A 20,615-nucleotide genomic window follows, 5' to 3' on the forward strand; every position below is an offset into this window, starting at 1 on the left:
CTATCAGGAAAACAGCTGGCAAACAGCTGCAACAGCATGAAGACCACAGGGAAGAAGCTTCAATGTGGCTTCTGAGGCACTTAAAGACTGAAGTTGGGAAGTTGCTTTACGAGGTTTTAGAGCAAGAACTGAGTGAGGGATAGTAGAGAGAGTATAAACTGAGGCAGGTTCCAACTGTACCTAAATCTCATGATATTATCGCTTAGGTTTTTGATTCTGCTCAAGTGTACTCAAATTTTATATGCTTTAATAGTCTTCCTTCAAATGGTAACATATTGAGCAGATTAACTATATGTGCAACATTTTTAAGTTATATTTTTGCTGAGATGGAAAAAAGTTTCAACTGCCTTTAAAGATTAAGTCATGCTTCTGGTTTTAATAAAGGTTTTTAACAAGGAGGAAAATAGGAGCCTCAATCTTTGTTACCAAATAGAACATAAAAAATGGTAGCACAGGGAGATCAGCTCCGTGTTTTGTGACCACCTAGAGGGGGGGATAGGGAGGGTGGAAGGAAGACGCAAGAGGGAGGAGATATGGGGATATATGTATATGTATAGCTGATTCACTTTGTTATACAGCAGAAACTAACACACCATTGTGAAGCAATTATACTCCAATAAGGATGTTAAAAAAAAATGGTTTAGCGAGCGAACAGTCCCTCCAATGGCAGAGACAAGACCCATCCCTGGAAGATTCAAATCATATAAAGTGATTAGACATGTCATATACACATATCAGATCACTAGCATTCAAGTTGTAATCTTGAAATGTACCATCCTTTTAAAGGAGAGATTGGCTTTCTCCTTGGTTTCCCTTACTTACCAGATGTACTACTGCCCCGGTCTGAACTATTGTAGGATCCTCCTGTATTCTGGTCATATGATTGATTGTACGGGATAGTTGGAGGAATTGTGTCATTTGCTCGATAATCTAGACATTTCAGATGGGAAAAAAAGTAAACATTTATTTTGGTGCCTCAATCATTTACCAACGATTAAGCTTTCAAACTATCATGTTGATCACCTGCTAAGATGTACATAAGTGTTCAGAATGAAAGGTCAAGAAAAAAAATCAAGATCTTTAAACATGTCTCCTTTAAGATTTATAAAATACAAACTCATTGCATCATCTTCTACACATGAACCGGAATGAATCCTACCAGGGACTATTTCTTCTTTTAAAATATTTATAAGTTAGCTAAGGCAGAAATCAGATTTGTTTGACTTCTTATCTTTAAAAATATAGTAACAAAATAATTTTAATAACAAGAGATCGGGAAAATGTCATGTGTGTGAATCATTAAAAAAAAATAAAATAATAAAATAAAACATAAAACTGAAACTTGCCAGGAAGGTTATATCTAATAAAAAATATATCCATGTTAAGAAGATGAAGTATCTCAGTCTCCCACAAATGCTTCTGCTTACTTAGGCAGAGGTGAAAATCCAAATGATAAACTCGCCACTGGAACGTACTGAGTAATAATCTGTCAGGCTAGCTGCATTCCAGTGACTTTATTATACTTTGACGTACCAAGTCTGTTTATAAGCAGTATAAACAATAAATCAGAGCTCTGAAATACTTGTACAGAGGACTGTCAGACCTTTCCAAAGTCCACAATAAAGCCATATACTATACAGGAATAATATGACAATAGTTTGAATTCTCACTGTAAACTTTACAATTACAGAAACTCTCCTATTCATCTTTGTCAGTCTTTGTCATGAACTCATATATTATGCTAAGTGAAATAAGTCACACAGAGAAAGACAAATATTGTATGATATCACTTACATGTGGAATCTAAAAAATACAACAAGCTAGTGAATATAACAGAAAAGAAGCAGACTCACAGATATAGAGAAAAAACTAGTGGTTACCAGTGGGGAGAGGGAAGGGGAAGGGGCAATATAGGGGTGGGGGACTAACAGTTACAAACTATTATTTATAAAATAAGCTACAAGGACATATTGTACAACACAAGGAAAATAGCCAGTATTTTATAACTATAAATGGAATGTAACCTTTAAAAATTGTGAATGACTATATTGTACACCTGTAATTTATATAATAGTGTACATCAACTATACTTTGGGAAAAAAAATGGTTAAAAAAATAAATATTTATTGAATTGGGCTATTATACCAATCAAATGTTTCCTTAAACTGGGAAAAAAAGCAAGATAACTGTACTATTAAATTAAAACATATAACACTAACTTAAATGAAATGTTTGTCTTAAGTTATCTTTTTGCAGTCTCCAACTGTGATAAGTTGTTCCCAACTCAAACCTAAAAAAAAAAGAAATCTGTGTTTCCAATTATCTGTAATTAAATGTATTCTTTACCTGGACACTCATACACAATTGTCCTGATCTATTCAAATCGGAGCAATTCCTTTATTTCCAGAGGTCTAACTTTACAAATCATGTTATTAAAGCAGTAGTCTGAGGGACTACAAAGAAATCAAATACCTATCTCTTCCAACTCACCCATATTGTAACAGAGAAACATTCCCTTCAGGCCATAAAACATTATTCTGCTGCAACAAGTTAACACTAAGAATTTATTTTAGGTTCTATCGTGACAGACTTCAAATCAGGTTACCCAAAGAAATTTAGGTTCTGAAATCATACATTGCAGCAGTCTTAGTAACCACATGAGGTAGGAGAAATATAACAAACTGAACCGCTTCTCCAGTTCAAGTTTAATGTAATTATTTTTCTTCAGTTTGATAAAAAAGCCATTCGTTTATATGACCATGTAGAAGCAATTACCTTCCATTCTCGAGTGGAAAGAATGGGAGAGTCTATTTATTTAAAATGTGAGGTATTGTGATGGTTGTACCTCTGCCTTATGAATAAAAGATTGTCCTGAGCCATCCCTCACCTACGATTAAATTTAAATTAATCTCAAACCATTTGAAAATACTTACATATTATTCTAAAATCAATATTCCAAGGTTATTGTTGTGCTAATTAACTTCTTGACACTGGAAATTTTGAAACCAAAGAAATAAGAAAACCTTAGCGACCAAAGAAAGATTTCACACGCTACTTGCAGACAAGCTTCGGCATGTAGTGCTGAAGGGTTAAGGATGCCAATACAGAAAAGGATGGGAATAAAGGCAAGGCTCTTCACCTTTGTTCAGTTTGTTTTGCTCCATGATGTTATACTGAATTGGTGCCACTTCTTGTTTCTGCTGTCCGGACGGTTTCCAGTGCTTCTCGCTGGAGTCCCCACTGCCATTGTTCATGTTGTTGCTGAGGTTTGACTGGATGAGCTGGGTGGTGGCATAAGGGGTGGGCTGCCCTGATGGATTGACAAAACGCCCATCCTTCAGATTTGGGCTATTGAAGGTTTTCATCTCATTGATTTTGTTACTAAGGTCCACATCACCATAAACAGTTGACTCAGGGAGCATCAGATTTGTTTGTTTGTTATCCAGTTGGTTGTTATAATTTGCTATACAATCAGCTATGTGCAATGGAGAGGAAAAGGAAAAAGTCATTCTGCATGGTTATTCGTTTTCAATTTCCTTGTAAGTAGTTTTGTGAGTCACAGTAAAACTGTTCTATAAAGTATAAATGGGCTTAAATATAATGAATAAAAAGGACCAAATATTCTTATGTCCTTTCTAAAGAACATAGTCAAATGTTCTTTCTAAAGAAAAATTGAGTGAATAAGAGAGGACACGTAATTTATATGGAGCCTAAATAATTCTGAACTTCTGCTAATGTTACACAGTTTATAAATAATGCACCCAAATTAAATAATTTTCCTTTAACAGCCCCATTAATGGGAATTGCACTAAATAATATATACACGAATATCTTTATGTGCCAACTTAACATTTTCTAGTCTGGAGTTACTGAACTATTTGAAGTTACTAGTTAAGCTTATAGGTTAAGAATCCAGACCAAAAAAAAAAAAAAAAAAAAAAAAAAAAACCCTCTGCCCTCAGATGAAAGAACTTGAGATTTCAATATTTTATAAAATAACTCTACTCAAAAAATATGAGGAACAGAGGTAAAGTGACAGTAAATAGTGCTGAGGAGAATTTTATTAGTTTTCTCCCTTGGTCATGCAGGATAATCATTATCAGGAAAAGATGTTATGTAATCATTTTTCATGGTTTCATAATGACACCTCAAGAAGTATAAAATGACAATAATGATGGCAAAATGAATCATAGTAGCAAGGGCAATTTATCAAATAACACCTGAAATAATACCTAATATGTCTAATATTTCACTCTAATTTTCCCTTTCTTTAAATATTTGAGTGAAATAACTAATATATATATATATGTATATATATATACATATATATATATAGGAAATATTCAAAGCCTGTAGCTGAAAATATTCAAATAGCAGGAAAAACTTAAATCATCATTTAAAATTGAAACATTTTTAAAATAAAAAACTAGTCAAGTTATAATAGTAAAAATACCACTATTTTAATTCATAGTGGCTACAACATTAACAGGTCACCTTGAGGATAAGTTTTCAACTGGATATCCTAAAAAATGATAAATTAACACGGTCACTACTAAAGATGTAAAAATGAATATAGTTTTAAGAAAAATCTGCAACTTCTCTATCCTACTGAATTCAACTACCCTGCATTTCAACAACAAATGATCAGGGATCAAGGATATCTGATCAATCTGGCTTTTAGTAATTCTTATTTCTAATTTCTAGGTATTAAGTTTTATATAATAGTGGTTAAACAATATTTTTAATGGCAATATGGTTTTGGCAATCTCGTTTTTCTTTGCTAATCTTTCCATATGAGTAATATCCAATAGAACTCTCTCGGATGATGGACACGCTCTATTCTGCATTGTCTAACATGATAGCCACTAGCCACATGGGGTTAGCTAGCCACTTGAAATGTGGCTAGTGCAAATGAGGAACTGGATTTTAAATGGTACTTTATTAAATTGAAACTTAAATAGCCACCTGAAGCCAGAGGCTATCATATTAGACAACACAGCTCTACATATTAATTTAAATGGATATTGTCATTTTTCTTTTATTGGGCTCAGCATAATCTTTCTTTTACTTATAATTATGTGAGCACTTCTTCTAGACAACTAGGATATGGACCTCTAGAGAACATGGACTTGGTCACATGGATATATCATTTCCATATCCATATCCAATGGAGGCTATGATTTGTTCTTTATGGTGTATCACACTTTTTACTTAAATGCCATGTCCTATTTCCCTTTTCCTTAACTCCATTTTACTTCTATAGTCACATATTTTGATTCTTTATGATTCTTTTTATATTTCCTATATTGTGAATGAACGTTAAAAGGTTTTTTGTAAGAATTATTTGTAATTTTCTGTTTTTTCCTTTGCATATTGCATATTCTACATCCGAATTTTACTGTCATGTTTTAGCATGAGATTTTAACGAGCAATTTACCACACATATTTCTGAACCAAAAAGACACAATACAAAATTAGTATTAGTATACACACCTGCAAAAGATATACAATTCATGTATCTTAGGATTTACTAGTATACTATAAAAATCTAATTTTGAAATTCAGTTAGCTTTCATTTAAAGTTATTTTACCACCATATAATTATTATTGTTGCTGCTATTAAAAATTTGGTTCACTCAAACTATAGATCTATTGATCTGCTTTATTCTTAAAATCTTTAAAATAAATACTATAAATAACTACAATTAAAATTATAATTACATACATTCTCATGAAGATGAATACTTTTGTATAATTTCATTTTTCCTTATTTGCTATCTATTCTAGGATTTATATTCTCCGTTCTCCCTTTGCATACTGAGAAACATTTTTGGGTGGAGGGTGAGGTGTGGAGATATAGGGATGGAGAAAATATTTGAATCAGGCTAGTTTGCTAAACCATGGTTAATAGTTCATGAAAATGCTGATTAAATTTCATTTTCAGTTTAAGGAGAAGAAAACGAAAGTTATCTCCTCGTGGCTTGTTCCTAACAATGCCAAGCTTGCCTATCAAGCTGTCTCTGTGCCTCTAACCTGGGCGACTATACGTGGTCAGGTTACTGTCGCTGTTTCCATTGCCTGCTGTGCAACAGTTGATGGAGCACTCATTGTGATTGTTCCCAGTATTAGGCCACGTGTCTGCCAGCCATGGCTGCGTGGCAGGTTCACTGATGTTGAGAAGTCCTGGCCTAAAGAAAAAAATATGTATAAAAGCAAGTTTTATATAAGTAGCAAATGATATTTCCTATTCAGAATTCCAGAAAATTCTTCATCTCACTATTCTCACAAATAATTTGGTCAACTATGCTGAAAGATATACTAATTCCTTTTATTTTACAGACAAGGCAACTATAATGTAATGTTCGGAGGCATGCCTCAGTTTATAGAGCCATTATGTTGTAAACAGTGAGACAAATATTGTACCATTTGTAATGCTCTACTCCGCCTTCAGTCACAGTGGCTAAAAATCAAACATGGAATCTAAAAAATGTGGATACTTATATTTTGTAGTGTTTTAGTAGCATAAAGAATATTCTCGTTAAGACAGCTTGCATTTCTTAATTTTTGACCCATTAAAAAATAATGATCCTTCTCACAACTACATTAAAAAATGGAACAAGCTTCTTTACTGAGATAAAGGATGCTTCACAGTAAGCACATTTGCATAGTTTTCTTCAAAACCATGTTTCAGAGATAGTGAGTTTGGGGCTCTGTGACATTTTGCAGAGAGCCTCATCAGTGTTTCAGTGCACAGTTCTGTAAGCTTGTCAACATTTTCTGATGGTGACAATGTAAGATGCCTTAAATCCTATATAAACAAAGGAAAGCTACTGAATTAAATCTGGTAAAACGTTGTCCACTGTAAGAAATATTAGCGCTCATGTTTTTTTTTGCACGACAGATGTTAATCCTCTTTCACTGTGCATTGGGAATGCAAAGTACATCAGCAGTTATTAATGGCAGCCCTGGACTACCAGTGTCAGAGACACAGACTGAAGTCCAGGAATGGAAATCCTGAGGTCCTTTTCCAATACTGACTCCATTGGATAATCCAGCAAAAGAGGTGATACGATGCATCATGTACTATCAGATCCACAATAAACAGACTGGCACTACAGAGTCTGAAAAGATTTTCTTCATGCTTTCATTTTCTTTGCTAAAGTGCAATAACCACACTTTCATTTACCTGGGAAGCAAGAACCTGACATTTCACTCACCATGGTTCCTATGCTGGCATACAGAGAATCAACCGAGGAAACTTTCTATGCAAATGATGGTTATTTGAGGAATAATTCACTTCAAATGAAAAATATGGATTTATAAGTTATATATCTGTATACATATATGTATATATGTGTGTATACATATATCTGTAATAATAATGAACGTTTCCCCTTTGTTTACAATGTGTGAGGCATTGTTCTGACCTTTATATGTATTAACTCATTTAATCTTTCTAATAATCTACAGAGTAGTTACTATTATTATTCAGATTTTAAAGATTAGGAAACTGAGATACCTGAGAAAGGTTAAGAAACTTGTGCATGGGTACACAAAGTGAGCGAGTGGCAGAGCTGGGATTCAAATCCAAGGAGTCTGTCTGTAGAATCCACACTCTAAGCCAGAATACTATAAACACATATACTGGAGAGTGCTGAACTTTCCTAAAATCCTCAAACATTCTTAATAAAAGGAAGAGTGGGGTAAGGTCTGAAGTCTAAACATTCAGAATAATGCCGTTAAAACTGAATAAATTTACTATTAAAATTGTTGATAAAAATACGCTTTGAAGAGCCATGTTGCTGACCTGTTAAAATGTAAAACATTTAAATGCAAGCTGCATCACAGATACCTGGAGCTTTTGAAATCCATGTTGGTTATAGAAATTCTGCACCTAGTAGTCTATAGCTTTCCTTATTTTCTCGTGAGCTTAAAGTGTGTTATCACTTTTTAAGTTATTAAAAATAAATCTCCATATTTGATACTGTAGAAATATTATAGGATGTTTGAAGTACGGGTCAAGCCTGTCTTACATGTTTCAAAAGGAATAGACAAAATTTTCATGCTACGATTCCCTCAGAAAAACACTTTTAAAAGTGAACGTTTTGATATCATCAGAGGCTGAAAAGAACTTTTCATATGTATGGGAGCTTTCCAACAGGAAGTAGGATTAACAATTCACATCCTAGCTTTCAGTTCAGACTTTTGTTTGGAATGCTAATTATCTAGGGAAGAAGGTTGAGTCATGATTACTGGCCCATAATGAATCTTAAAATGCCATGGGTATATTTCAGAGAACTCTGAGGAAGTCAAGGTCATATGTAGCTACTCTGATAAGGGTGTTAGGGTCTTTAGAAACTAACAATCTCTCAAGCTATCTTTATGTATTTAAGATGATCTAGTGTGTATGAGACAGATTTAGCTGCCCAAAAATAAGAAATGAAGCAGAAACAAAACACAGTGCTGGTTATAGTGATTAATATATGTCGGAAATATTATATAATGTTACCATATTTTATATATATATAAATGCAACCATTTTATACATATATATCATATAACATGTTAGTTGTTATACTTTCATGCTAATATATGTGAGGTTTGTCTATTTTTTCCTGTGTTCAAAAAGATATTATCAGGGAAAGAAAGAGACTAGGGCTCCCAAAAACCATATTTAACTTCCAGTTTATATTAAGGGGATAGTTTTGCGTCACAAAGGAAAAGAGGACGGATGCACTTAAATAATTATGTGGCAATTACCTTCAATTCCTCTGCTCCTGTTACTCCAGACATTCCAATCACTCACTCCAAAAACAAACCAACCAACCAACCTATTTGAACTCCTAAACCACAAAATAAAATACTGATACTAAAGGGTCCAGGGGCTGGGGAAAATAGTGAAGGGGCCCAGCAGCAAGGGTTGCCTGTAGGCTGTCTCCTCTTTCTTTCGATAGCTTGAAAGAATTCTGAAGCCCAGGAAGAAGCAAGGGATAGAGCTGAGAGTGGTCAGTCCTTCAAAGAGAAGCGAGGCCTGAACTCTTTCTTTCTCACCTCCCACTGCCAGGAAATGTGCTATTGGCATTCTCGACCTGGTTAGCCTGACTTTCCTATGCCTTTCTTCAGGCTTTCTCTGCTGATTCCTGGTTTCTGCTGTGGTTTGGATTTTAACTAGGTTTCCATTGTTTGGAAGAGGAGATCGAGATGTGTGAGGTAAGGAAACCAATGAACAGAAACAGCCACTTAAGATCCATGATCTGCCACTGGATCTGGATTATACTGCAAATCCTTTGCCCTTTTTAAGTTGAGAAGAGGTCTCTTTGCTTCCCGCCATCCTCGTTTTCCCTTTTATGTGAAGAGGGAAATTCACAGTTTAGAGAACGAGGAGAGCTCTCAGGTTCTCCTTCTCTCTCAACCTTCTCCTTTATCAGAGGAAAATGTCCAGGGCCCCAAACTCTTCTCTCATCAAGGAATGAACTCAAGTCTTCTGACATTTGTACTCGATAACTCATCCCTTCCTTCTTTAGATACTTTTTGGTGATATCTTTCAAAGATCAATAATTCATATATTGAATTTATGGATATAATCCAATAAATTACATTTATTGCATTACAAAAATTCATGCATTTAATTATTGATTAATAAATCACATAGCCTCTAACTCCAGGATCTCACATTCTATGGTGGGAAACGATCATTTAAGCCAGGAGTTAGAAAACTATTTCTATAAAGGATTAGAGGGCAACCATTTCAGGCTTCGTGGGACATATATTTTCTGTTTCAACTACTTAACTCTTCCATTGTGGTGGGAAAGCAGTCATAGACAATACGTAAACAAGTGAGTCTGGCTGTATCTTAATAGATCTTTATTTACAAAAACAGGTGTCAGACCAAATTCAGACCAAGAGCCATAATTTGCTGACCCCTGATATAAACAAAAGATAATTGCATTACCTCTTATTAGGTGCTTAACTGTGGTATTTATACAGCACAAAGAGTTCACGGAGGACACAGCAGGTGAACCTCAGCCAACTAACAAGGGGAAGGGGGACACATTACGGGCTGATGTAATAAGTGCATAGAAGAGAATGCAATATTGGTGATTGGCAGGTGGGTTGACACAGTGGATTGTAGGGGGTGGCATACAGAGATATGAGGAGGGCTACAAGGCCCTAGAGGTTGTGGGTTTCACATGTTCTGTCCAGTTTAGACTTGCTATTTTAAATATGGTGTGTTCTACTGAAACTGGGATCTTCAGAAGCTCAAAGACATGATCCATATTGCATTTCAAAATTTCATTCTGTTTCCAACGGGCAAAGGGAATTAACAGGAAATAGTTGTAATGAAGGTAGATGAAGGCAGGACTGCTGGGGGCAATTTTAACAGATTAGACAAGGGACAAAAAGAGCTTGAAGTGAAACAATACAGCGACAGTGAAGGGAGAAGAAGGCAGGATCAACGAAATGCAGTAATAGATGCAGGAAAGAGGATGACTTGATATTTTGACTTAGGTGTCATTAACCACATGAGTCGGGTGATACAGTGAGGGCTCACAGAGTCTGAGATGCCTGAGGGAATCCAATGTTTAAGAGGTGGCATCAGAGAAGTGAGTACAAGAGTCTGACTCACTGTTCATTCTCTTACCACACTGGATCATGGAACACACACAACGCACATACACAGAACACACACACACGCACCACACACTCACAGATGGCTAGAAAATGAGACCTCTTCCTAACGCATTCCTGTTGCTCTTACCCTGTTCTGGTTTTTCCAAAGCACTCACCAACTGCTTCTACTATAGAGTTGACTTTTGAAAAAATGTTTATTATTAATCTTCTATCTCCCCTACTAAATGTAACATTCAGAAGGACGGGAACTTTTATTGACTTTGCTCACTGATGCATCCCAGGCAACTAGAACACTGCCTGTCACATTGTAGGTATTCAATAAATAGGTGTGATGAATAAATAAATTTAAAATTGTGTATGTAACTGTCATTTTGAGCATGAACTCTAAGATCTTTATTTAACTGTTGCCTCTATAACATTCCAGCATTTTTTGTCATTTTATTTGGTAAAAAGATCATTTCTATTTGGTATTTGAAATAAATCCATTTCACTGTTATACTATTTTTACATTCAGAAGGTTAATTCTGTATGATGATTTAGCGACCTTTCCAAATGGAACTTTGTAATTTTTCAGTCCTGCTGAAGAAACGAGCATTTGGTACTGAGAGATCCCTGTCATCATTTCCTCCTTGATAATCTGGTCTACCTAGGTTGAAAATTCCTTTACAGCAGAAACTAGACATATTTTATATGTGTGCGCATGTGTGTGTGTGAGAGAGAAAGCACATCTGCGCACGTGCTCACGCACAGAGGCTGGTGCAGAACCCACAGAAGATGCTCAATAAGCATTTTCATAAGATCTGATTAATGAGAAAGCTGAAGTCTACCGTCATGAATATACACATGTAGAGAGGTGGTTATAGCGTCAGGTTCCAGATTTATCCACGAGAGAATGTTCTTATGCCAGAGACTGTTTCATGAATGTCTGGGGTATGATTTAGACAGAATTGCCCCGGATGCAAAAACAGGCCCTGGTTTAATTCCTGAATCAAGTGGATTTATTCCTTATGAAGACCTCCCTAGCTTTGGGGTCTTTCAGTGGCTGACTTTGTTTCACAGGTATGAAAACAGGAAGCTAGCAGCAGTACCCAGGAAAGAAAACAGTAGTGCTAATTGTCAAATTTGTACAGCATTTGCTAAAGGTGGTCAACAATTTTTTCACCACTCTTTCTTATTTTTATCTTTTCCAGTTGCAACCACATATCTAACTATACAAAGCAGGACACTCAATACGTTAACTGAATTTGAATTAGAAAATGGTTCTGGTCAAAAGGTTTTTTTTCTTACACCTTAAGCTAGAGGTTACTGTTTTTGAAAAGAAAAAATTATCATAGAAAATCCTGAAGCTTGACTCATGTAACTTATACCTTCTTTCAGCCCCTTTCAGCCGTCTGTCACATCAATTTGTGGTTTCTCTGTGAATATATTAAAGTTCACTGAATAATAATTACCAAAAAATCATAAATGTAGGATTGAGGTTCATTTTAATGAGAGGGAAAAAAAAAATAAAAACCTCCGTGTTAACAAGCTACCTAGATTCTCCTTTTATTTCAACATATTTTCCGGCAAATGGAGACTGAACTATGTTGAATTCATAACAAGAACAAACAAACAGACATAAACTACAACAACTTATGAGCCAATGCTGTGTTCAGCAGGTTTCCAAATGAACACTTTTTCTTTGATAGTATCTGTTAACTAGCTATATTTCTTAATCTTCATAAATGCCATCGCTTAATTACTTTAACTCCTTTAATCATCTGCTAAATCAGCAAGTCTGTCTTTCCCGGTTAAAGTGCTCCCTCTGGCGTTCACTGACTAAGATGCAACAGCTCCAATCAAGTGCATTTGTGTGTAAACAAGCTTGGCTCCACAGCACAACAGAATGGAGTATTTCCGAAATATTTAAACAAATTTCACCTTTAAGTTAAACCTTTTAAGCAAAGAAAGTGATGTCATCGATGAAGACAAGAAGAAATACCTGGAATTCCCCTGAGAATCTACAAAACAAGCAGGATAGTTACCTCCCTCCACTGCTCACAGCTTCGCCTCCTCTCTGATAAGTTACTGGAATGTTACCAAAAAAAAAAGGAACAATTAATAGACATGTTTGTGTTTATATATCAAAAGCTATGACATTCATGAGCATATTTCTAGAATGGCATGTTTTCTTCCTTTCTACTTAGAAGCATTGCGAAAATTCATCACAGGAAATAGATTTCCAATTCAACTAGTATTTTTTTAAGATGGTACAGAATTAGATATGTTATTTTTATTTTCTTTACGTGCCAACAAGGTTGAAAACTAAGCAGAAGCCAACTTCAGTTCACTCTTATTAACTATAACTATTACACGTTTGTACATTCACATTCTCATAGATTCCAATTTTGAATTTATTATTTTCATGTAATTTCATGATTTTATGTAAGTGGAATCTTAAATTTGGGAAGAAAAAAACCTACCAGACCATTTCCCCAGAACTATGAGTACCAGTAAGACAAAGATAAACGTTAAAATAAACCATCTTTCTCTCCACACACAAAGATGTATGCCAAGTTGTGACTAGTAATGAATGCGACCTAGTTTTTACTGTGGCTTGTGAAAACCCTTCTCCATGTATTTTCATCAGACATGTATACATATTGAAAATATATTTTAATGCTCTTGAAAGCATCCTCGGCTTAATAAATTATGGGTATAAAATTTAGCCATAACAGAAAAAGATTTGCACATAGTCAGGCAAGGGGTTAAGGATATTAGCGTTTCTGTAAATACAGACCCATTTTCTAAGGAGAAATATGGTTCTAAAAGCTGCTACATTCTGCTACTTAGAAGAACTCCAAACTGGGAGTCTGTTAAGGAGAGATAAGTGCTCCCAGTGATTATAATAACTGGATTAAAACCGAGGAGGAAAGGCTACAGGTACATCTTTTACTAGAGGTGAATCGAAAGAAGAGGACCCACTTTGAAAGAAACTGAATGGAATGGAATCTTAGTGCTCGGACTTAAGGCAAATGACAAGTTTTATCTTTCACATGTGCTGGATATTTTGGTTACCTTTAAGAATGTTGATTGTACGGATAGAGAATTGCAAGGGAGAGAAATTTTTGTTTGAAAACCTGAAAGCTTAAGTTAAGGGAAAAAAATGCACTGCCAAGTCTGAAATAATCAATGTGATCATTAGCATGTTAAATCATGCTGAGGGTAGAAACAGTGTGTCCATCTAATGAAACACATGCAAACAAGGCTAAGATGCAATGCGGAGTCACGAATAAGTAACGGCATTGAAGGAACGACAGGCAACACCAACCATTTCTACTTCAAGTGCATGCCTGGCCTGAGTAAATGTACTGTCTTCCATTGTAAGTCCTTTCCCCCCAGCTTACTGCAGAAAATGAAATAAAAACAGGAACACAATAGTACAACACATGCCAAACTAACAAAGAAAAGGAGGGGGGTAAGCGCAAATATATACCTGTTGGTGTGAAGGTAAAAGACGGGACTGAAAAATCAAAACAAAATATAAACCAGTTATTAAGCTGAAGAGAGAAAGGGAACATATCACATTAGTATAAATCAAGCAGACAGCTGAACATAAAACAAATGTAAATAACTAGGCCAGTAGTTCTGACACTCTGATATATGAATAAAACCAAATCTGAGGTTAAAAAAGAAGCTTGTCTCTGAGGTACCATTTTGAAGGGTCTAACGTTCTAGGACGGGAGGGGGTGGGGATTGTGCTGGGTTAGCCTGCAAATGACCCCTGCATTTAGTAATAGAGATTTAGCTCATGGCTTTAGTACAAACAGGAGTCCTCTACTATTAATCATTTCCAAACATTGGATAATGGGTTCTTAAACAAGTATTATCAGGGTCTTGCCTAAACCTTATCTAGAAATCTTAAAGTAAAGGCTTATTAAAGTGGGCTAACTAATAGGTGCATTTAAGTATTCATCATCGAAAGAGAGACAGAGGGAAGGAGACAGAGAGAAAGATAGAAAGACAAAAAGAGAAAGAAAGAAAGAGAGAGAGGGAGGGAGGGAGGAGGGGGGAAGAAAAAGAAAGAAAGAAGGAGAGAGAAAGAGAAAGAAAGAAAGAAAGAAAGAAAGAAAGAAAGAAAGAAAGGGGGGGAAGAAAGAAAGAAAGGAAAAAGTAAGAAAGAGATGGAAGGAGGGAGGAAGGAAGGAAGGAAGAGAAGAGGAAAGGGAAGGAGGAAAGGAGGGAAAGAAAGAAGGAAAGGAAGGAAGAAAGGAAGGCAGCAAGCAAAGAAAGAACTGGAACAAAAAAACCCATAAAACTGAATTGTTTCACTGCCAAGAAATGCCTGATACTTATCATATAAACAGTGTAATGCTACATTTTTATCATGATAGAAATTTGTGAAGGGACAGGAAAAATGGGGAGCTTTAAACTTTAACTTCTCTATTATAGTTTACATTTAGAAGCTTCCTAGAAGTAGGCTGAGCATTTTTTTTTAAATACCACACCAAAAGCTAAACAATAGAACAATAATGCCCCTCTGAAAACCTTCACCCTGCAGTTATAAATCTTAATCCAATCAATAATGCCTGAAATTGAACTGCAGACCTCAAAAGTAGCAGCCTTGCCTCTGCCACTTTTCCTATCTTCTCTCATTCCTGGGTGTTGGATAACACCACAGCTATTTCCATGTCATTTCATAGAGGGAGGAGGCTGACATTTTTTCCAAGCTCTTCACGTTAATTTAAAGTAAACACTGCTCTGGTAAAGAAAGCAAGGAAATCTACATTACTTCCTTGTAGACTAAAATTTGCTTTTAAGAAATCCTTAATACACACAAACTAGAATGTTGATTACTTATCACGGATCAAAAAGCTGCCACTTCACATTTGAACTTCTCCAAGAAATTTACTTGAAGATTAGAGCACTGGGGTTGCAAATTCAAATGCCGTAGCATCCTTTACAACTGTCACTTCTTACCAAACCATTTTATTTCTGAGCGTACTAGGAGGAACAAAAACAAAACCCTCAATGCTGGGGATCCAGTTTATACACTGGGCTTCCTTTGCTGCACAGCGGTCTCTGTCTTAGGAATTCTACTGTGTCTTCTTTCAGTCAGGTCTTTTCAGAGAGTCAAAGTAATTTAGCTACAATCAAAAATTCAGAGCCATAGTAACTAGTCCTCATAAAAAATAATAAAGAGGTACATTTGAAAGTAAAGCTACTCGAGCAAGAATGCAGTGCCTGAACATTAATTTGCAATCAAAAGGACACAGGCAAAAAATGAAAGGTCCCCGTCAGTATTCCTAGCCCACTGCTAACCTCAGTTTAAGGAACTGAAGAAGAGATGAAAAGAGTTCTGTCTAAATGAATTTTTTACAGCTTGTACACCAAAGGACAACTTAATTCTCAAAGCTTCCAGTAATAAAATAAACTCCCGCTACGTATGTGGACAAGGGGTACGAGCAGAGGGCACACCTCCGGATAAATGTAGGGGGGAAATGATAAAAATGCTCACTATTACCCGAAAGTCACACTCTGGTTTGATGGTTTATAGGTCAACAGCCTATTGATTTCTTTAAAATATTTCACTTCCTTTTTTCTTAGAATTACCAGCATTATTCTGGGCATAGACAATTTAAGATTTCAGGATGCACTTTTCAAAACTGCATACAACCAGAATTATGAAAAAGTGCTAACACGGCAAAGTGAGGAAAGCAGAATCGAATGCTCACCAATTACATTTGTAATTATGTTCTATGAGTTCTGCTTAAACACAAGCTAGTTAAAAGGACGATGATATTAGTTTAACAGGTTTTGCAGAAAGAGCACATAGGCATTTGCCGGCATGCTTAAAGTACATTAGTAAAAGAAAAGAAACATTTCAGAAGGGGAGAGGGTTTCATGTCACATATTTAGATTTCAAGACAAGAGAGAGCATTCAATTGTTACAACTACACAGCTATCAGACTTCATGGCAATAAAAAATACAGGATTCCTGGGGAATTCAGGAGACTCTACGTCTAGACGTTAATTAGTCACTTTTCTTCATTCAAATGGGATTTCAAACACACAACTCCCAACAGCCTGCCCCTGCCCGGCTTCACAACACACAGACACCCACAAACCCCTTCTCTGCCTTGGTTTTCAGTCAAAGGTTTTATACGGTAACACGTGTGCCTGACATTGATCTACTTTGTATACGTAACGAGCAACCAGTCTCTCTGCGGTAACCTCCCAGCCCTCGTTTTCCATTTCACAGGCAGGGATACTGACATTTTGCTTTATCTCTGCATAGGACACATATCTGAAAAAGACATATTTAAGGATGATAACACTAAGGTGAACGTAGGTACACGAAGAGATTGCTGTGGAGCCACGGACAGGAGGCACATTCATGGATTTCCACAGTGTGGGTGATGAATTTGTGTTGACTCTTGGCAAGACACCTTGGGACCAAGGGCACAAATATTTTAAGACTGTTGTCCCAGACTGTTTTACAAGCGTACAGGGATATTCAATAGAACTTTTCATTGAGAAGAGGTCTAGCTAGCACTAACAAATTCTGACTTTGCCATATCATTGATCAGAGAAATGACTTGGCCAAGCCACGCAGGAAATGTTCACTTAGGAAATATGTAGACAATTTTTTTTAAAGGGTGGTGATGGTGCAGGGAGGTATGTGTTTACTGGTCATCCTCTTTAAATTTGCTTTGCAGCAAAAGTGTTATCTTAGACGTTAAGTGTGGACCCTATAACTAGCGTGAGTGTATAATTTGCCATCCAAAAACGAGGACAATTTTAAGAGCCAAAGGAGCACTGTAAATAATTTAGTTGGACTAAAGACATAAATTGGGACGGTGGCCTGAAAACTGGGACTTACAATCACCCTGCCTTAGAGCCCAGATCTGATGCCCAGAGAGGATGAAGCTATTTGAGGAGGGAAAGGCAAAAGGATTATCTATCTGATAGTGTTAACAACCTCATCACAAAACATAAAATACAAACCACCAACCTACAGACTTCGAGAATATGTGGTAAAAATGTCTGTGAAATCCTTAGCATATTTGGCTCGTCCATAAAGTTGTAAACAATTGCAGCTAAATAAACGTTCTCTTCTAAACTGTAAACACATTTTTAACAAATCATCATCACCCATTAACAGTATACATATTCAGCTCTGCAACTTTAAATTTAACAATAAAAAAGTTCTAAACCTCCTCTCTCTGAAAACTGAAGCACATTTATCAAGAAACTATTTTATAAATAATCAGAAATAATCGGAAATATCATTATTTATAAATAATCTCTTTAGCTTTACAAAGGGCGACAACACGCCCTTTAAAGTTGTGCGACAGTCCAAAGCTTGTATTTATAATTCCTGTGACAAGGAGATTAAAAAGTTTCCTCCAGAATATAAAGTAATTCCCTAAGAGAACAAGGGAATGGTATCGCAACGAAGTGTAGACCTACCCTGGTGAAATATATTTTAAAGGAACTGGGCCTGGAACTGATAAGCCTATTTGTAGTACTGATACTCAAGAGGAGGTTATACCTAGATACTGCAATAAAATAAAAGCACTTTTGAAGATCTTTATATATTAAAATAATTTCATATAGGATATGCGTAATCATGAATAACTTGGAGTCACAGATTAAAATGAAGAGTTATGTAAACACAGTAAAATATGGAAAGCTTAGGAAAGCTAATACCTTTTCTGATACCCGCATAAGTACTAGTCAGCCCATTTCTCTTCTTCCGGTGTCGGTAGAGCCAGATGCTAAAAACCATAAGGATGATCCAGCAGGCTGCCCCGATTCCTGCGATGAACGCTGGCTGCTTCACAACGTCTGAGATCTGCTGAGCAAGGCTGACTTGGTCCTCAGGTGACACGGGGTTTCCATGAGAATCTGAAAAGCCGTCTTTGGGTTAATTTGGGTGTAAAACTCAGTGAGACAATGAAAAAAAATTGTGCGCGCGTGTGTGTGTGTGTGTGTGTGTGTGTGTGTGTGTATCTCCCCTCCTCTCACCCTTGAATAGTCTAAGACGCTTAACTGCCTCAGAAACACATTGTTTGAAACTATGTTTAGAAGGGTCTATAAAAATTCAGAATCGTTGGGCTTCCCTGGTGGTGCAGTGGTTGGGAGTCCGCCTACCGATGCAGGGGACGCGGGTTCGTGCCCCGGTCTGGGAGGATCCCGTGTGCTGCGGAGCGGCTGGGCCCGTGGGCCATGGCCGCTGAGCCTGCGCGTCTGTCCGGAGCCTGTGCTCTGCAGCGAGAAGGGGCCACAGCAGTGAGAGGCCCGCGTACCGCAAAAAAAAAAAAAAAAAAAAAAAAATTCTGAATCATTAATAAAAAAACAATGAAAAATTAAAATCATGTTACCATTGAAAGAACTATGAAAAATCTTTCTTTTAAAATAATGAACATGGCCAGCAATAGCTATAAGAATGTTCATTAAATATGGGCAAGAATTATCAAGTGTTATGAATAGTCAAAAAGTCTCCTGTTTTCTGTCAGCTATTTTGATTCAAGAATTAAAAATTGATAGAATTTATTGCTATTCTCGGAGCAACTAAGCCCCTGCGCCACAACTACTGAGCCCGCGTGCCACAACTACTGAAGCTTGTGCATTTAACTCTGAAAATGTTCTGCTAACACCACCTGCTTTAAAGTAGAAACATTTGTTTCAGTCCAAAACTCTATTTTTTTCCAAGAAAAATAATTGGTATAACTCATTAGTTATGAATAACATTTCTCAAACAGAAAAAAAAAGCTTACTGATTATTTTTTCTTATTAAATGACATTGCATCCTGTTAAGACACTGGCAGGTAAAATAAGTAGCATTCAATGGCTAAGGAAACAGTCTTAGGAAAATAGCACCCCTTTCTACGTAAAAAGGCTAAATTGCTTCTCATGTTGTGCATGCGTGTGTTTTTTTTGTTGTTGTTTGTTTTTTTTTTTTTGGCAGTACGCGGGCCTCTCACTGTTGTGGCCTCTCCCATTGCGGAGCACAGGCTCCGGATGCGCAGGCTCAGAGGCCATGGCTCACGGGCCCAGCCGCTCCGCGGCATGTAGGATCTTCCCACACCGGGGCACGAACCTGTGTCCCCTGCATCGGCAGGCGGACTCTCAACCACTGCACCACCAGGGAAGCCCATGCGTGTGTCTTTTATTTGCTTTTTTCTTGAACAGAATTCCAGATTTCATTCTATGGAGGGTCAAGTCTGAAAAACCTATTTTCACAAGCAGTTGTCGTCACCTGCCTTCAACTGTTTGTTGACTGAAAGTTTTATTTCATGTTCCAGACTCTTTTATCTATGGTTATCCTACAAGCACTTCATCCTCTGAAAGTTCACCAAGCTGACTCTTCTTTTTATTTCTACTACACCCTTTGTATCTGCTAGGTTTATAGATTTCATGGTTATTTGTGCAAGGTTAAGTTGGGTAGCTTCAGATTTTATGCAGACAGCCAAGAGAGGTTCCATGCAGACGACCAGATGGGCTTAACAGAATAAAGTGTGGTGTGACTGATGAATTAAAATGGCCTCTCTGTACCTCAGTCTTTGTCTCACTGCAGCTGAGGCTATATTAAGATATGGAAAATTGGAACACATCTATAATTTCAAGAAAACCAATTTGACCCTTAAATCCCATGATTTAAATCTTAAATAAATAAAATTACACATGGTCCTTTTTCTAATTCATATTTGAAAACCCAGTACTGAAAGTCATATATTATACAAAATAAGTAAATGACATGACAATGTATAAGGTCATCACCATGTAACTTTCAATTTCAGTTTTAATAAGGCAACTATTTGAGTAAAAAGATCTATGTTCAGACTACTTTCCCCCATACCTTAGATAACGTTGTCACAGATGCATCAAACAATTTTTAAACATAGTTTTCGGTATTGCCTAAAAATTTTGGAATAAATGAACCAGAAATAAACCATGAAGCTCTTTTTGCTTAAAAGTTGTGTATATTATAATCTCTG

At 36.4% G+C, this 20,615-nt stretch overlaps 1 protein-coding gene across 1 annotated transcript in view; it reads right to left on the reverse strand.

Moving 5' to 3' along the window:
• ROBO1 (roundabout guidance receptor 1) overlaps positions 1 to 20,615 on the reverse strand; it is a 146,913-nt gene that overhangs the window by 37,823 nt on the left and 88,475 nt on the right. The window contains exons 15-20 of the mRNA XM_060010477.1: positions 18,325 to 18,522; positions 14,108 to 14,134; positions 12,657 to 12,699; positions 6,034 to 6,188; positions 3,140 to 3,475; positions 823 to 930 (exon numbers count right to left, since the gene is read on the reverse strand). Coding sequence (XP_059866460.1) covers positions 823 to 930; positions 3,140 to 3,475; positions 6,034 to 6,188; positions 12,657 to 12,699; positions 14,108 to 14,134; positions 18,325 to 18,522 — 867 coding nt within the window. The remainder of the gene's footprint in view (positions 1 to 822; positions 931 to 3,139; positions 3,476 to 6,033; positions 6,189 to 12,656; positions 12,700 to 14,107; positions 14,135 to 18,324; positions 18,523 to 20,615) is intronic.

The sequence above is a fragment of the Delphinus delphis genome, chromosome 4 (assembly GCF_949987515.2).
Source record: "Delphinus delphis chromosome 4, mDelDel1.2, whole genome shotgun sequence".
In the NCBI taxonomy this organism is placed as follows: Eukaryota; Metazoa; Chordata; class Mammalia; order Artiodactyla; family Delphinidae; genus Delphinus; species Delphinus delphis.